Here is a 16,832-nt window from a genome sequence, read left to right as displayed (position 1 = left end):
CCAGGTCCGCAAAGCCAGGATATGAGATTCAACATTGGTCGCAGAGTTTTGGATTTCACTGCCTAATCCACTCTCCTGACTAACACTTTATGCTCTTTATTAGGGATGGCTACTAGATTTTACTGCCATCGTTTGGAGGAATCACACTCTAGACCTGCATCATACTGATACTATGTTACTTGTCATAACTAGTGCTACCTGGTGCAGGCACATTGGGGGTCCTCCCAAGTTTGCAGGTATCACGGTGGTAAATCCACCAGGATACTTGCAAACAGACCTGTCGTTTACCAGGATATTCTAGGTTCCAGCAACAGCAGGCTTTCCCCACTCCATGGACACCCATATGACTCCATGAGGGGATTGCTGGTATTACATTACCAGCGCTGGTAATACCGTTGCCGGTAATGCTGCTAGTTTTTTGCCAGCAGGGGCCTGATTTACCTCTGCTCTTGGCTGGTGGTAAATCAGTGAACCCCCACTGTCAAACATTTAGTTTGAAGGAGCGTGAAAACTGTCAGTAACAGTATTACCACCACTTTTTTCCTGCACCGCCAAACTTGGAATGAGCCCCATTGTTTTGTAGCGCAGTAGGTGTTACTATCAAAAAAGTATGTATGCATGCAGGTTTCTGAACCTCATACATGGGGAAGGCTGAGTCTACCCTGCTGGAATTTGGCTGAAAATCTCTGTAATTAGTGTTTAGCACACTGAGCTATCTTCTGAAAAATGATGGCACTCAAATTTAACAACATGCATTTCAACTTTCAAGATTGCACGTGATCAATTTATGCCCCATAGAAGGGTGAGAATGCTACAGGAGTTGCGCTATAAAGAACAGACAAAATGGGGCAGATTTTTAAAAATGAATGCAAATGAAAAAAGTACATAGGAGGCGCCTGTTTGATTTACGCTAATTTCAGAAATTCACAGATCACCTTATTTTCAAAGAAGCATTTCAGGGGTGGCTGTACAGTAACACAAAGATGTGCGGCCTGGACCTCCTTAAATACATTAATGTTGGTGTTGGACTCCCAACAGTAATGTATTAAAGGCTTCTTGCACACACATGGGTGCTTAGAGCATATACTTCAGAGTGACACACCCTTAAAGGAATAGTGCACTCAGAAAATATTATCGGCTAAAAAGATGGGCAATAATCAAAAATATATCCAAAAAATATTTGTTTTAAAAAGTCCCTGTGTAAAGTATTGAGCAAATGAAGCTCAAACTTAAAAATGTGAAGCACTAGGAGGCATCCATTTTGTGAAATGGATGCCTCCTGTGCTAGCCCTTGCGGCACTAATGAAGCAAAAGCCAGACAGCTGTAATAAACAAAAGCTACCACTGGGTGACTTTTGCTTCATTGGTGCCGGAGGACGGAGATGGGAGACTGCAGGCAGGGAAGCTTCATCTGGGTAAGTGCTTATTTCTTTTTTCAAATAAGCACTAGCTGCAGGAGGAGCCCGGAAAACTTGGAAAGCAAATCGCAGCTTTTAAAACGTTGTATTTATGTTTGCAGTAGCTTCAGCTTGGATCCCCCTGTGTTTTCTTTCTAAGTTTCTCGCTCTCCTCCGAGACGGAGGAGCCTGAGAAACTTGGAAGAAAAACCACAGCATTTGTTAATACAACCGTGTTGTGTTCTGCCTGCTGTGGCTATCATTTGAGCCTGGGAGACTCAAAGTGATAGCCACGGCAGGCAGAACACAATGCTGTTGTGTTTCAAAATGCCACAGTGTTTCTGCCTGTAGCAGCTTTCACTTTGAATCTCCTGGGCTCCCCCAGGGAAGCCTAGGAGACTGAAAGTGAAAGCCGCTGCAGGCAGAAAAAAAATGCGAGTGTGTTTTGAAATGCTGCAGTGTTTCTGCCTGCAGCAGCTTTCACTTTGAGTCTCCCGGGCTCCCCCGCGGGCGCCTAGGAGACTCAAAGTGAAAGCCGCTGCAGGCAGAAACACACTGCAGGTGTGTTTTGAAATGCTGCAGTGCTTCTCACTACGGCGGCTTTTGCGTGGAGTCTCCTGGGCTCCCCCAACACTGAGGGAGTCAGGAGACTCCAAGCGAAAACTGCCGCAGTGAGAAATACAACATTGTTGTATTTGTAAATGCCACAAAAGCACCGAGAGCAACCCGAGACATGTGTTTCGGCCTGGTCGGGCCTCATCCGTGAGGCAAAGCTGTGCCTCCTTAAGCACACTGAGCAAGGGGTCACGTCTGAATTACCCAGGGTAACTCACAAGCACCTTATTAGCTTCGAGCATACTCCTAGCCTTAAGGTCCGTAGTCTGATGGTGACCTTGAGAAGTTTCAGGCTGATTTACCCCAACCACCTTATCTGCTACAGTGTTACTCAGGGCACACTGGTCACCTCTCCTGGTATGCTGAAAAGTTTGGGTTTCTTTACTTTTTTGCCTCGTGTCACCGGCCTCTGAGTCCAATTAAATGAGATTGACATTGTTACCATCAGAGCCTAAACACACATTACTAACTAGTGAATTGGAATGTTTATCATACATAATAGCTTGCATTATTTTCCTTCCTTGTTTTTGACTTTAATTGTCTCTACCCCTTTCCTTTAAAACTTGAGAAGACACTTTATCAACGGTCATGACACCCAATTCTTCGACAGGGACAAAACCATCAGTAACAAGATCATCAGTAGCGAAATTGCCCCCCTGTTCATGCAAAACATCCCACTCGCACTCCACCCTCTCTCCCTTCAAGCCAACATAGGGTAGCATAGGCATTGTGTTTGTTTATTGATCTTTACATGACTTTATACCCCTATTTATACCCTTGTGCAATAATAATGATTGTAAATCCAACTTATTGTCCATGCGCACACTCTTTTCAACCAGCAAGGTCAGAAGATTTCCAAACACAGCAACATAGCCATCGAGGTGATGCTGGATGAGCTGTTGTGTGAGTCCAGTGAAGTGTCCATCCCAGTTTCCTCATCCTCTGAAGTCACTTCTTGTGCCCTATCATGTGCCACCTCACATTCCACCTCCTTCGCCCAAGGCGTACTGCCCCCATGAACTGCGAGTTGCAGAGGAGCTGCACGATAATCAGTACCAGACAAAGCTTCTCTAGGTGTCAAATTGGGCACAGATTGAGAGTCAATTTGTAAATTATTTTTAAGGGGGAGCACGGAGGAGGGGTTTCTATTGTTGCCCTGTATTTCCAGTTCCATTTCCATTTCACTTTCCATTTCCATTTCACTTTCCGTTAATCGATCGGCAATGCTTTCAGAGGTAGATTTATCAGTCAAAATAGAGTACAAACCCACCACTTGGTCAGCAATGTTCCCTGTTGACAGTAAAGCACCTGCTCAAAAATTAGTTTGTGTATTTTCAACGCCAATAATGGCTTCAATCCTTTCATCTACCAATTGCCCCACCAGTAGGGATCGACTTATTGGCCCTTCACTCTGACAGTCGGTCACCCCCAAAGAGCCCCTTTAGGTAGGCATGATAGCCCTCTCAATTAATTTCGATCCTAAACACTGCAAAGATACATTGAGATCAGTTACTATCTCATTTACCACAGTTTCCTCAATGATCGCATTTAAGTCACCCAGGCGAGGGTAATCGCATTTAAGTCACCCAGGCGAGGGTAATAGATTGTGATTTTTGCTGCTTTCTTCTGTTTGCTGTTTTTACATGGAGTGCATATCGTTTGGGCAGGGCATGTTCTAGAGTGGGGCAGTGGATATACCCAGGTACCACTCGGGGCTGTGTTGAACATCATAGCCCCTGCTGTTGTACCTTCATCAACAATGTTCTAATTAATCACACTACTCTCGCCCACCATATGCAGAACAGGCCCTTCTTGGGAACGTGGCCCCTCCATCACCCGTAATTTAGAAAATCACTGCACTTAGTTATTTAGCCTATGTATTCTTTTCAAACTACTTTTTACCGGATTGATGGAAGTACCGGGAGCAACTCACGATTTCACAGAATTGCAGAAAACCAGCTAGCCTGCAGATAACTGTAGACAGCTGCGCCCACTCTGCTCTGACTTCGCTGCGCTCGCAATCTGGAAGAGCAGATGTAGGCAAACTCCTCCTCTCAGCAGTAGACAGAAACAGCAGAGTCCCACAATACACAGCAAGGCACAGTGAGGCAGCAAAGACATGCCTTGTTCATTAGTTCCTAGTGTAAGGGATATCTGTAAGGTTTTCATTAGGGATGGTGGATACTTTTGAATTAACAGACATCCTGACAGACACCTTGGCCCCCTTTCGAGTCTGGCGGTAAACACGGCGGTAAAACTGCCTGGTTACTGCCGGACTCATATTACCATCCGCCTCCGCGATTCCCGGAATTACCGGGGCATTACAACCCCGGTTTTCCGGGAATCACGGAGGCGGAATGGTGTTAATCCCCATTCCCATTGAGTCCTATGGGACTCGATGGGAATGGGGATCATGGAAACACCGGCAGCATCTCGTAATGCTGCCGGTGTTTCCTCGTCCGCCTGCAGGCGGGCGGTGTTAAACCCGGCAGGTGAGACCTGGCGGGAACATCACCTCCCGCCTGCAGGAGTCGGGATCAGGCGGTCCGGAAACAACGGTGGCGGTGGGTTTACCGCCACCATTATTTCCGGACCACCTGAGTTATAATGAGGCCCCTTATCTTTAGTTGAGACAGGGAAACCCCTCTTAGAAATTGGTATAGATAGGTTTGCTCTTTCTTTTGTTTTAATAATAGTCCTTAGCCCCAAACATTACACCTTTGTGTCAGTCTCCTTCTTCTGCACCCTTACACCAGGCATAGGAAGAACGGTGCAGAGGAGAATGGAATAACATTATAGAGAACTTGTGCAAGGTGAGGTATTGGTTGGTGAGAGAAAGTGATACTTGGGTGTGAAAGTGTTTGCATCGTGAAGAAAGTGAGTGGGTGAGACCATCTGGAAATGTAGGGGAACAAGTGAGGCTGAGTGAGAAAGGTAAATGAGAGAGTGAAAGCAGGGTGACTGGGAAAAAGAGGGGTGAAGCAGAGTGTTTGGAGCAGGGAGTGCAGTGGAGAGTAGTGGAGAGTAAAGTAGAGGATAGGGAGAGGATAATGTAGTGGAGAGTAGTGGGAGCAGAGGAGAGGGTAGTAGAGTGGCACCAGAGAGTAGTAGAGAGCCAGGAAGAGTATCAGTAGTTGTAAGAGCATCACAGGGACAGAGAGAGGAACACAGAGGGAGAGAAATAGGAAAGGGGAGGAAGAGAAGGGATGGGAGTAGGAAGAAGGGAAAGGAAGTATTAAGCATCATGGTGAGGAGTACAAGAGCATGAGAGGTAATTAGCAAGTCAGACTTAAGTGACTAAAATGCACCAAGTCCTAAAACCATGCTTCTTGTGGAGCCCCGAATTAGGATCCAGGTATAAATCACAGGTACAAATCCACAGAGGCAGTAAGAGAGATAAGGGGATTGTTTTAGACCCCCACCATTAGCCAGGCAGGTTTTGGATGGTAGGGGTTAACAATCCCTAGTGACCACCTTCGCAAATATGGACACCTGGCATAAGGAAGGAAAAGCCCATGGTAAATGAGAGAGAGAGAGAAGGCCATTAGTGAGACCTTACTTACACATTTAAATAAACACCGTTGAAGTGTCTACGCGAGATGGTGAGCCCTCTAGGCCATGTGTGACACTGTTCTAAATAAATAAATCACCTACAATTGCCTAAGAAACACTAACAGAGCCTGCTCCCTACCAAATGTCTGTCACAGGGGGGACTACAGTTTGAGGCATTTGCCTTACATGTTTGCTGACTCACCAGAACCACTTTTATTATAATCTCAACAAGTAATGTGACATTTGTAAGAAATTAGCTTTGCTTGAACCAGTTCATCCATGCTTAATAGCTATGCAGTATATTGCACTATGCTCACTAACAGACAATACAGCATAAGATATCCAGGAAACAATTGCATTATTTTTCACCAACCTGGTTGTAGAGTGCACAGACATGCAGCGCTGTATTCCCAGAGGCATTCTGCACTGCCATATTTGCTCCATAAAACAGCAAATGTTCCAAATGTTGATCATGCCCATACCGACAAGCCTGTAAAAAAACATATTGCAGATTCATTTCATTTTAACTCACTTGTAAACTTTATAGGGCACTCCAATGTATGGGGCCCTGACATTACTTCCTAGATTATGGGGTCTGAAGATGATTGACAAGCAGCCACCTCTCATTCCCAGTAGGTGAGGCCCAGAAAATGTTTCGGCTTTGCTTGCAACTTAGTTCGCATTTTAATATAGCTACACTTGCATTGATAAATAATTGAAAAGGCAAGGCACAACATATTTGGAAGCAGGCATTTTGGAAATGTCAAGTGCATGAGAGGTTGTGGGCAGAAACGTAGAAGCAAAAACGTACTTAACATTAGGATTATTCATGTCCCATTCGAGCTTCTAAAGTTGCCCAGGATTTGCACTGATAGAATCATCATTTAATGATTATTTGATAACTGTAAAATATATAACACTGGAAAAAGTACTGTAGACAGACATGATAACACTCTGATGTTGAAAATGAATGATCCTGTAGGTCGCTGTTCCTCCTCACCCTGGCATGGTCCAGTTCATTGCGGTGCATCCGAAGGCCTTGAAATGTGGTTTCTGAATTTTGTTCCTCAAGTCGGGACCGGTTGATAAACAAAAGTTTTGTTTCCCTTTCAAGTGAACATGGTTTATGGCTTTGTCGGCAGGCGCCATCTTGCAAAAATCCTCTTGAAAAGTAATTTCACCTGATGGAGCAAAACACATTTGTTTCCCTTCCTGGTGAACATGGTTTACGGCTTTGTCGGCAGCCACCATCTGGCAAAAATCCTCTGGAAAAGTAATTTCACTTGCTGCAGCAAACATTTGGAAACTTCTGGAATGCTACCTGCCTTCACCTTCGCCTCTCAGGTCCATTCGCCTCTCATACATGTTTTGTGTCCCTTCCCGGTGAACATGGTTTACGGCTTCATTGGCAGCCCACAAACACATTTTAACTTTTGCTGAAATCAGAGGAAAGGGGTGGGTTGTCCAAATGTTATGTAGCCAGTAATGTCCGAAGGGTGCTAAAAGGTTAATATGTAAAATTTGGTGCAGATTGGTGAAACGGTGTGGAATTGTGTAAGGAACAACGCTTCACCAAGCAACAAATCCCACCACAAACCCACAGGAAAATGTTGACTTATATATATATATATAGATTAGTATCACTCAAAAAAATAAACGAATCGCGAGCGCTATTCTCTCTAATTGTTCGTGATGGTGTATTTGTAACGTCCCCTCCAAAAACCGTGTTGGTGATAATATTCGATGGACATTAAATCTTATGAAAAATTGAAAGCCATTTTCACATTGCGGTCACAATCTTTTGAAAGCATGTGTCAGAATGCTGTGGAAGGACCTCAATCACCCAGTGAGTAACCTTACTCAAGTCTAACACACTGCTGATGACGCAAAGGAGCTCCACATCATTAAAATAGCTTGAACGATGCAATACCTTGCCCATCCACCATGCATTCAGGAAGCAGCAAACCCGCTTTAGCCCAGACTGGATGTAACAACCCACCATGATGCTGATATAAACACTAAGTAGACATGATGGTTCCTTTCCCCATGCACATATTTAAAGGCGGTGCACAATTATCCTAAAGGCAACATGTTTGTAAAGTTTAGAATTCCAAAATATACACGTACAACCATTCCTTTATTGCAGCATGGGACAGCACATTGGGCACTATGCTCTCACCACAACACTTCCCTGTTTGTTAGGGGGCATAAAACAGGCACCACATAAACTGAAGCAGCTATTCATGTATTTCAGGAGTGCATGGATGTTTATAGCGCCAGCAGAAAGTGCTCTCCCACACCGTTCACAGGGTTTGCCCCCTACATTGCATAATCAGTCTTTTGCATCTTCTCTGCTTCTGTTTAGCTGGTGGGCAGCTCACTGGTCCCCCTATTCCTATCAAGGAATGCTCTGGGGCCATGACATGATGGAATAATGTCTACATGATTCCTCCTTATTCATACATTGGCGGTGAACACAAACCCGAAAACTTTCAGGTTAGGGCAAAAACAGCACCTCTGATTTCCCATTGGAGGTTGTCATGGCTATAGACTCAGTGGTATACAGATAGTCCTTGTCCTGAACAGTGTGAGGGTAATCAGCCCACAAGACTTGTTCTCGTCGTCAATGATGACTGTTAATAACCCTTGCCTGATTTTAAATTCAGTGCAGTTTAAACTAGTTATTGTTATTGATAACTCACTGCCATCCCCTTCCCTGTTTCACTATCTGGTCTGTCTTCAAATATGTCTGTATTTTATGGGGTCTCTGACTATCACTCACCTGCAGAGAATGATATAAGTCGATTATTGCAGGTTTACCTCTATGGGCCCTAAGCTTTCCCTAGAAGTACTAGAAGGCCCTATCCTCAACAACATGGTTATAACAACTGGCATCAACTAACAGTTGACTTGTCTAATTGAATTTTATGATCTTAATGGTTAAAAAAACTTTCCATGTCTTATCCTACATTTTACCCTGTTCTGCCCCTTCCCACTCCACATGGTTAAGAGACAATTCATCGTCATATGTAATTCAAATCAGAAGAGACTGTAACGGTGGTTCTAGGAGCAGGGACTGCACACACACTCCAAGATGGCAGACCCGCGAACAGGCATGCCACCGTGGAGGCACAAGCAAAGCAGAAAAACAAAAGACGCCCGAACCAGCCGCGCTGCCTAGCAACCATTTGTTTGGACGGCAGCAGTGGTTCAGCAATCCACACCACGGCAGCTCTGTCTCACGGAAATAGGATCCCCCTAATCGCAGAGTAAGCCAGCGTTTTTGTGGATCCCGTATGTTCATGCCACTTGACATACTGAGTGACAAGCAAGCACATTGGGACTCGGAACTATTCGATCGATCAATACTCCCGTGTTTTTGTTCAGTCCCTGCCATTCGTATCAAAAGGTGTACGGAGACAAGGACTGAGTCACCATAAAATACGGGAGAAAGGGTAAACGAGATAGCAGGGACACGATCATCCCGCATCTATGTAGGTGTAAATCCCAACATAGCAACCATGAGGCCCTTAACAACCCTTAAACCACATAGTGGTCTCCACCTTAAATCAGCCACACTTTGCCGAACAGGCAGACTTTGGCTACATGAGTGAGCAACACCATTTCCAGAACATGGATCTAATATCTATGTATTGTTTGTCCCCATCCGAAGGACCAAATATGTACCCACAGCCCATGTTGATTTACAGCAAGCAACTCCGCAATAAAGAAGTCCAGACCGGAATGCTACGTGCCTGGACTCAAGGTAAAATACACATCCCTAATAGCTGCTTTGTACTCTGAAAACCATCTTTTCAGTCCTCTGGCTTGCGATAAACAACATTGAGCAGGCATGGGGATTTCATAATAACATGTTGTTATAACAATAACAAATATCATATACTGGGAGGTATGGGACCCGGTTTCTGTTGTTAGGGGGAAAACAACAGACAGAGAAAAAACAGACCACAGGGTCTACTAGTAAGATTTGGACAACATTGCGCATGCCTAATGCATAATGCATAATTTCCCAGGCCAAACAAAGTCTTTTCTGAAACTCCTCTCCCTAGGTTAGGAAGCCGCGGCACCCCTACCTAGATGGAGCGGACAATCCATATAAGACATTGCTGAACTAAAGGTCCTGAAGAAGATGACGACAATAAGCAGTTCATCAAAACCGGTTGACCATCACAATATGCGATATCCCTGAAGGACACACGGGTTACAGCAACAGAAGAAATACTTTTTAGTGGATGGACAGCATCACCTCCTGTTTCGGGTGACGTATCCCCCCACAACATAGGGCGTGATCACGACTTTGGCAGTAACGCCGGCGGTGTTACCGCCGGCGGTATTAGCCCTACCGCTGAACTCCCCGGCGCTAATAGCACTGGATCACGAGTTTGGCAGTAATGTAATTCCCCATTCCCCATTGAGCCCATTCGGGAATGCTCCATTCCCCATTGGGCTCAATGGGGAAAATATGCGCTCTTACCGCCGGCGGATTTCCATTTTGTATATACATCCCTGGGGATAATTTGCATCTGTATATAAATAATTTTAGGCCAAATCTTTCATGTGTAAAATTACCAAAATATATTCGAAGGGCGAAACAAGGTCGCACAGACCTGAGGATTGGACTAATCTGTGCTGCACTTAACAGGTAACCTGTGTGTATAATTTGCCAAGAGATTGCAATGGTGTAAATGTATGTTTTTGGCAAAATCAGATTTTCAGTAAAGTAAATGTGGGAGTTCTTGAACATTGTAAAACTCACCTTATAAACCTGACATCATTCCCTTGGAAATCCAACCAGTTGAGGTCAAGGCAGAGACTAGCACCCCTGCCCAATCCAAGTAGTTTAAGGGCATGCATAGTTAACTCTGCCCAGCATATATTTTGATGATGTCATTTTGCACTATAAATGAGGGTCCCTGACAAGACCCTACACACACTCTTCCTGATTTTCCTGTTCCTGTCATCTATCCAGACTCCAGATCCCAACTACAAGGCCAAGCATTGCTGATCCTGCTCGAGCAAGTCCTCCACTTCTGAAAACCACTTAATTTCCCATTAGCAGGGGAAAACTGTAGTTTTTTTGGTATGCTGATCCAGATTGGCTTGCTGCCACTCACTGCATGCTGCTGCCATTCTGCTACCCTGATGACCTATATTATCCAGTAACCAGAATTGCCAGTCCAGAAGTGCTACCCGGTAACCAGTCCCTGCCCAGCTAGTTCTGTCCCACTGATTTTGTCTGGCTGTCCTTTGTTAGACTTACTGTCCAAAACTCAAAAACTCAAACGTGGACTGTGAGTATCAATAGGAACCATAGAAATTCATAGTATACCTTGCCTTGCTTTGTCCTATCCCAATCTCTAAGCTATCCTATTCTGACCCGATATTTTGTTAAAATTGTCAGCATTATATGTGAAACCCTGCCTTTAATTCCTAGTGTTAGCGCTAATTTTCTCTTCATTTTTGTTTTGCTCGAACATAAACCAGTAGCGATTTTGAATACATTAATTTTCCATAAAGAAAACGGGGTACAACACGTGAAGAGTTACAACGGCTGCGTAACTGTGGAGATTCACAGGTGGCATTCTCTTTTTCTTAGTCATTAAATATAGTTTAAGTAAAATTTGCAATCCATTTTAAAGCCGTTTTTCTATTGCTTCACTTCTCTGTTTTCCTAAAAACGAACCTCAGTAGATCTTGCATAACGCACACAATTTTCCAGCTAGAGACTTCATTTCACTTCCCTATTGCACATATGATCTATAGCTACACCCCAACACAATAATATTTCACCAGTTTTTCTTGAAAACCGTTTTGGTAATTTCCGGCAGGAATTGCAAAGTTTGCCAGTTTCCAAAGTGTTATTTGCTGAAAACATGTTTTAAAACCTGTCACTCATTTTCGAACTGTATGCTATTGGTTATACATTGCTTGTAATTGTTTGTACTTCTACAGGGTTGCTGTAGTGAGGAACAATATTTGTTTCACGGTTTTTACACACATTCATTCATTTATTCATTCATTTCCAAGTGTCATTTTTAGCATTGCCAGGGTTTAAAATCCGTTTTTCTCTCTTGTTTGGGGAGGGAAGGTCCAATTTCCATTCTGTTTTCTATTTGTCATTCCTGAGTACCTGCTGTTTCTGTTTATCCATTTAGAATTGATTATTTGTGGGTTGAGGGTACATTGCAGGGGGAAATTCTAATTCAAGTGCTATCTTACCTAAAATCAAAAAGTGCTCCTATTTCCCGATGATTTGTAGATGTGTCAATAGAAGGTTAAACTAAGTGCATTGCTTACATTCCTATTGTTCTTATAACCCCATTGGTGATTGCTGCCCCAAAATGAATTTGTATGATTTCTTTTAATTTTCAAATAAATAAATACATATTATATTTTACCAACCAGCCTGGTTCATGGTCCATTGTAGCCCAGGGTATTTGAAAAGGGGGTGTGATATGAGTGGTTTACCATCTCAATATTGAATCTAATCTATTGTCACACTCACCTGTGTCTCTGTGTCACGATGCCTACCTCCAAGGAGCCAGGTCCGACCCAGCAACCCCAGAGGCAGGCATCATTTCCCCCAGGGATGTGCCAGCGGGCCCAAGCTGGGGCCCTTTGGACACAGTCCTGGCGCCTTAGGCGCCAGGCTCATGTTGGACCCCTGTCCTGGCACCTTAGGCGCCAGGCTCATAAAGCTAGACATGTGTTCAAGTGTTTTAAGGTGCACTTACCTGATGCAGACCATGCTGCTACATCCAGGCCCTCTTGAGGCCTGAATGGAACTACTTTACCTGTGGAACTACTTTCCCCTGGGTGTGGTCGGGGAAGGATACATACCTGATCGGTGGAAGGATACATACCTGGAACTTCACCCAAAGCTATTTAAACCCCGCCCGATCAGCAACTCACGCTTCGCGTTGTTCTGCTCCTCGCAGCTGGACACTCACCGTGTCAGCTCCTGCATCTGGACTTCAGCCACGCCTGTCAGCATCCTGGGTCACCTGCTAAGAGAGAATTGGAGAGAAAGAAGACATTACCTGCTAAAGCTGCATCACAGAGACTTCACACCGACGATCCTGAAAGGGAAGACATCATTTTAAAAGCATTTCGCTTCGATCGCTGCAGCGCTGCATTTCACTCACCTTTCCTGGGCACCTCCATCTTCAGCAGCGATCATCCGGATCAGCAGCCACTTCCCAGAGCCTAGAGAGAAAAAGACAAGAACACAAGGTGAGAGAAGGAAGGGAATAGGAAAAGCTCAGTTTCCTTCTAAGACTTACCTGTTGGGTCATTCCCATTTCATTTCGGGTCCTGCCGCTTCCTGGCATTCCGGACCCCGGCCCCTATGGGGAAAAAGACAAAGACATTGAATGAGCGAATGCAAAGACATTACCCAAACGTTCATCCAGAACTTACCTGTCATTTACTGGAACTGCATGTTTCACTTCGGGTCGGCGCCATATCTCCGGCATTCCGAACCCCGGCCCCTAAGGGGAAAAAGACATAAGCGTTAGCGCTTGCTGCAATAAGACAATGAACATTATTATTAAGCTTGAACTTTTGAACTTGCTACAGAACTCTTACAGCGCCTTACCTGAATAGTCAAGCTTATTTGAACTCCCATCAAACCTCAATCCAGTGAAGTAACTGGGTTTCAACGCGCCCCTGCATCAGAAGCAGGATGGAGAACTCTTCCTTCCAAACCCTAAGGTGAGACTTCACGGGGAATCGAGGAAGGGTATCGTGGAGGGTTGGAAGGGAGTGGGAGGCTTGAGCATTATTCCGTCAGTAGGTAATACTCCCTTTTCACGCACAGGGGAATATTCCTGCGAGCCAGTGAGTCCATCTTCAGAGTCCTGCGCTTCACCATAGAAGAAGCATCAGCACTCGAAGCCAGACCTGCGCCTCCGTGGGAATCAGGTGAGCGTGACAGAACGCAAAGCCTACCCACAATTTCCCACCCAGGCGTTATGGAGACTTCCGAGACAGATCAGCTGGCCCAGCTTTTGGCGGAATTACGGGCAGAAGTGCACTCAGCCCGCCAGGAGACTAACGCTCTCAAAAGAGAACTGATCCTTTCCAAGGAAAGAACAGATGACCTGGCCAAAAGGTTATTGCAGGCCCAGGCAGGGCACACTCCTTTACCTAATTCCGGAGATACTTCCACATCAATGGGTTTGAATAACCCGGTACAAATCAATCTACCTGGACACATGCCTTTGGCCCCGCCTGAACGTTTTGCGGGGGATCCCAAGAAATATGCCGTCTTTATGAACCAATGTCGTTCACACTTTCTATGCAGACCCGGGCCTTCCCTAATGACCAGACCAAGGTAGCCTTTATACTATCTTACCTCAGTGGCAGTGCTGCCGATTGGTCTATTCCATTGGTAAATCAGGATGATCCCATTCTCCAGAATTTTCAGGGTTTCCAGGCCAGCATGGAAAGATTGTTTGCTCGACACTCTCAAGGACAGGCCCTTGATAACGAACTGCTATCCTTACGACAAGGTAATCAGGATCTTCTGTCCTACGTTGCCACCTTTAATAAACTGGTTGTGGAAACTGGATGGCCAGAAAACAAAAGGATCACATTGTTTCATCGAGGCCTGCGCGGAGAGCTTAAGGATGTTCTAGCTCAGATAGTAGATCCACCCCAGGTCTGCGCAGACTACATAGACTTGGTGGTTCAACTTGATCACAGACTTCAAAATAGAAAAGCAGATCGGTTCAAGTACGAAACACGAGTACCGATCAAAACCCACGCTAACTCCAAGAGTATCGACGTATCCGAACCTATGCAAATCGGCGGTGTTAAAGGACCATTAACACAGAAGGAACGAGAGAGAAGGCGGCAAATGGAACTTTGCCTCTATTGCGGGACTTCCGGTCACTTTCTTCGAAATTGTCCGGTTAAACCACCTAAGGCGGTTGGAGCCACTGATAACGATTTATTGACACCTGATTCGGGAAACGACCTAGCCCGACAAGCGTAGGGGTCCGCTTGCCGAGCTTGAAAACAAACTCTTTGACCTCGCATTTTGTCATGCCAATGGTGCTCGTGGATCCAAAACAGCCTCAGCTGTTGCATGCTATAAAAGCATACATCGACAGTGGAGCTATTGGAAATTACATAGACCGTGAATTGGCTTCCAGGATTAAGCTCCCTCTCCGCCCGAAAGTAACCCAAGATGTCATTACTACAGTAGATGGAACCGAAATAGCCTCAGGGCCTGTAACGCATTCCACTGTTGAAATGACACTGGTGGGTCAGGATGGACATCGGGAAGCAATCGTGTTTGATGTGATCAATGCCCCACAATTTCAAGTAATTCTTGGAATTCCTTGGTTAGAAACAATAAACCCAGAATTGACTGGCGAGCAAAGAAGATAAGTTTTCCTGATTGTGAACCAACTTGTTACCCAAGAAATCCAGTTATGGGTCTAGCCTCAGCAACTTCCACCCCTGTACAGCTACCGTCAGAATACCAAGAATTCCAAGACGTTTTTCAGAAGGAACAGGCTAACACGTTGCCTCCCCATCGGTCTTATGATTGCCAAATCGATCTGGTACCCAATGCTCAACTACCTTGTAGTAGGATTTATGCTCTTACGGAACCTGAGAACCTACATTTGCGTCAGTATTTAGATCAGTACCTAGTTAATGGTTTTATTCGCCCGTCCAAGTCTCCTGTCTCCTCAGCTCTGTTCTTCGTGCCGAGAAAAGAGGGCGACCTTAGAACATGTATAGACTATCGTGCCCTAAATCAAATAACGATTAAGAATCGTTATCCTCTGCCCCTGATCCCTGAGCTCATCGACCAGGTGAAAGACGCTTGTGTGTACACCAAGTTAGATCTCCGAGGAGCTTATCACCTGGTGCGTATAAAAGAAGGCGACGAATGGAAGACTGCATTCCGCACCAAATTTGGGCTCTTCGAATATCAGGTGATGCCCTTCGGATTGTGCAATGCACCTGCCGCCTTTCAGTACTTTATGAATGATGTTCTTTGGGAACTTATCAACGTCTGTGTCATTGTTTATATTGACGACATCCTGGTGTACTCCTCTTCAGAATCCGATCACAGAAAACATGTTAGGGCAGTTCTTGAGAAATTGCGCCAGCACAGACTATTTGCAAAGCTCGAAAAATGCGTTTTTCATACCACAGAAGTGGAGTTTCTCGGATTCATCCTGACACCTCAAGGAGTCCAAATGGACTCGCGAAAGGTGGATGCCATCCTCAAATGGCCATCTCCTAGCTTGGTGAAGGGATTTCAGAGCATGCTCGGCTTCGCCAATTTCTATCGAAGATTCATCCCGGAATTTTCCCGAACAGTCCAACCCATCACAGCTCTCCTAAAGAAAAACAAACGCTTTGAATGGACTCTTGAGGCCGAACAAGCCTTTCAGGACCTGAAAACCAAATTCACCTCTGCACCTATATTGAAGCACCCGCACCCAGATCTCCCTTACATTGTGGAAACCGACGCATCCAGTTCGGCCATGGGAGCTGTCCTGTCGCAAAGAGACCCAGAAATTAACCAACTACACCCTGTGGCCTTTTGGTCCAGGAAATGTTCTCCTCCTGAAATCAACTACGCAATTACCGACAAAGAGTTACTGGCTATTAAATCTGCTTTCAAGGCTTGGCGTCACTACCTTCTCGGGGCAAGACATACCATCACCGTAATTACGGACCACAGAAATTTACAGTATTTAAAGACGGCCAAGGTTCAATCTTCACTACAACTCCGATGGGCTCTATTCTTTGCGGAATTTGATTTTGTCATTACCTATCGCCCTGGCTGCAAGAATGGTAAAGCGGACGCCTTATCCCGAATTGGCATGGAAGAACCCAATTCAAGTTTAGAACCTGTGCCAATCATACCAGAACAAAGAATCTTAGGCCTAACTTCATTGCAAACTATTGAGGACATCCAAACGCAAGTAAAACAACTTCTAGACTCTTCAGCCTTACTGGAATGGAGTCAAAAGGGTCCTCATTACACCGTTAAGGATGACTTACCCTACTTCCAGGATCGGTTGTTTCTGCCTAGTAAAAAATTGCAAGAACTTGTTATTGCCCATCATCATGAATCATTAATGGAAGGACACCCTGGTATCGCTAAAACGGAGGAAAAAATCAAACGCCACTTCTGGTGGCCTTCTTGGAGAAAAGACATAAAGTCTTTTGTATTGTCTTGCGGAATTTGCGCCCAAAACAAGGGTCAAAAGAAAAGGC

The 16,832-nt window shown here is 44.9% G+C and overlaps 1 protein-coding gene across 6 annotated transcripts in view; it reads right to left on the bottom strand.

Moving 5' to 3' along the window:
* SHANK2 (SH3 and multiple ankyrin repeat domains 2) overlaps window positions 1-16,832 on the bottom strand; it is a 4,166,579-nt gene that overhangs the window by 2,643,270 nt on the left and 1,506,477 nt on the right. For all 6 annotated transcript variants that reach the window (XM_069623409.1, XM_069623408.1, XM_069623411.1 and 3 more), the window contains one exon: window positions 5,938-6,054. In XM_069623409.1, the coding sequence (XP_069479510.1) occupies window positions 5,938-6,054 (117 nt within the window). The remainder of the gene's footprint in view (window positions 1-5,937; window positions 6,055-16,832) is intronic.

The sequence above is a fragment of the Ambystoma mexicanum genome, chromosome 11 (genome assembly GCF_040938575.1).
Source record: "Ambystoma mexicanum isolate Mex_15411 chromosome 11, UKY_AmexF1_1, whole genome shotgun sequence".
NCBI classification, from domain to species: Eukaryota; Metazoa; Chordata; class Amphibia; order Caudata; family Ambystomatidae; genus Ambystoma; species Ambystoma mexicanum.
This window is presented reverse-complemented; position numbering and strand designations above follow the sequence as displayed.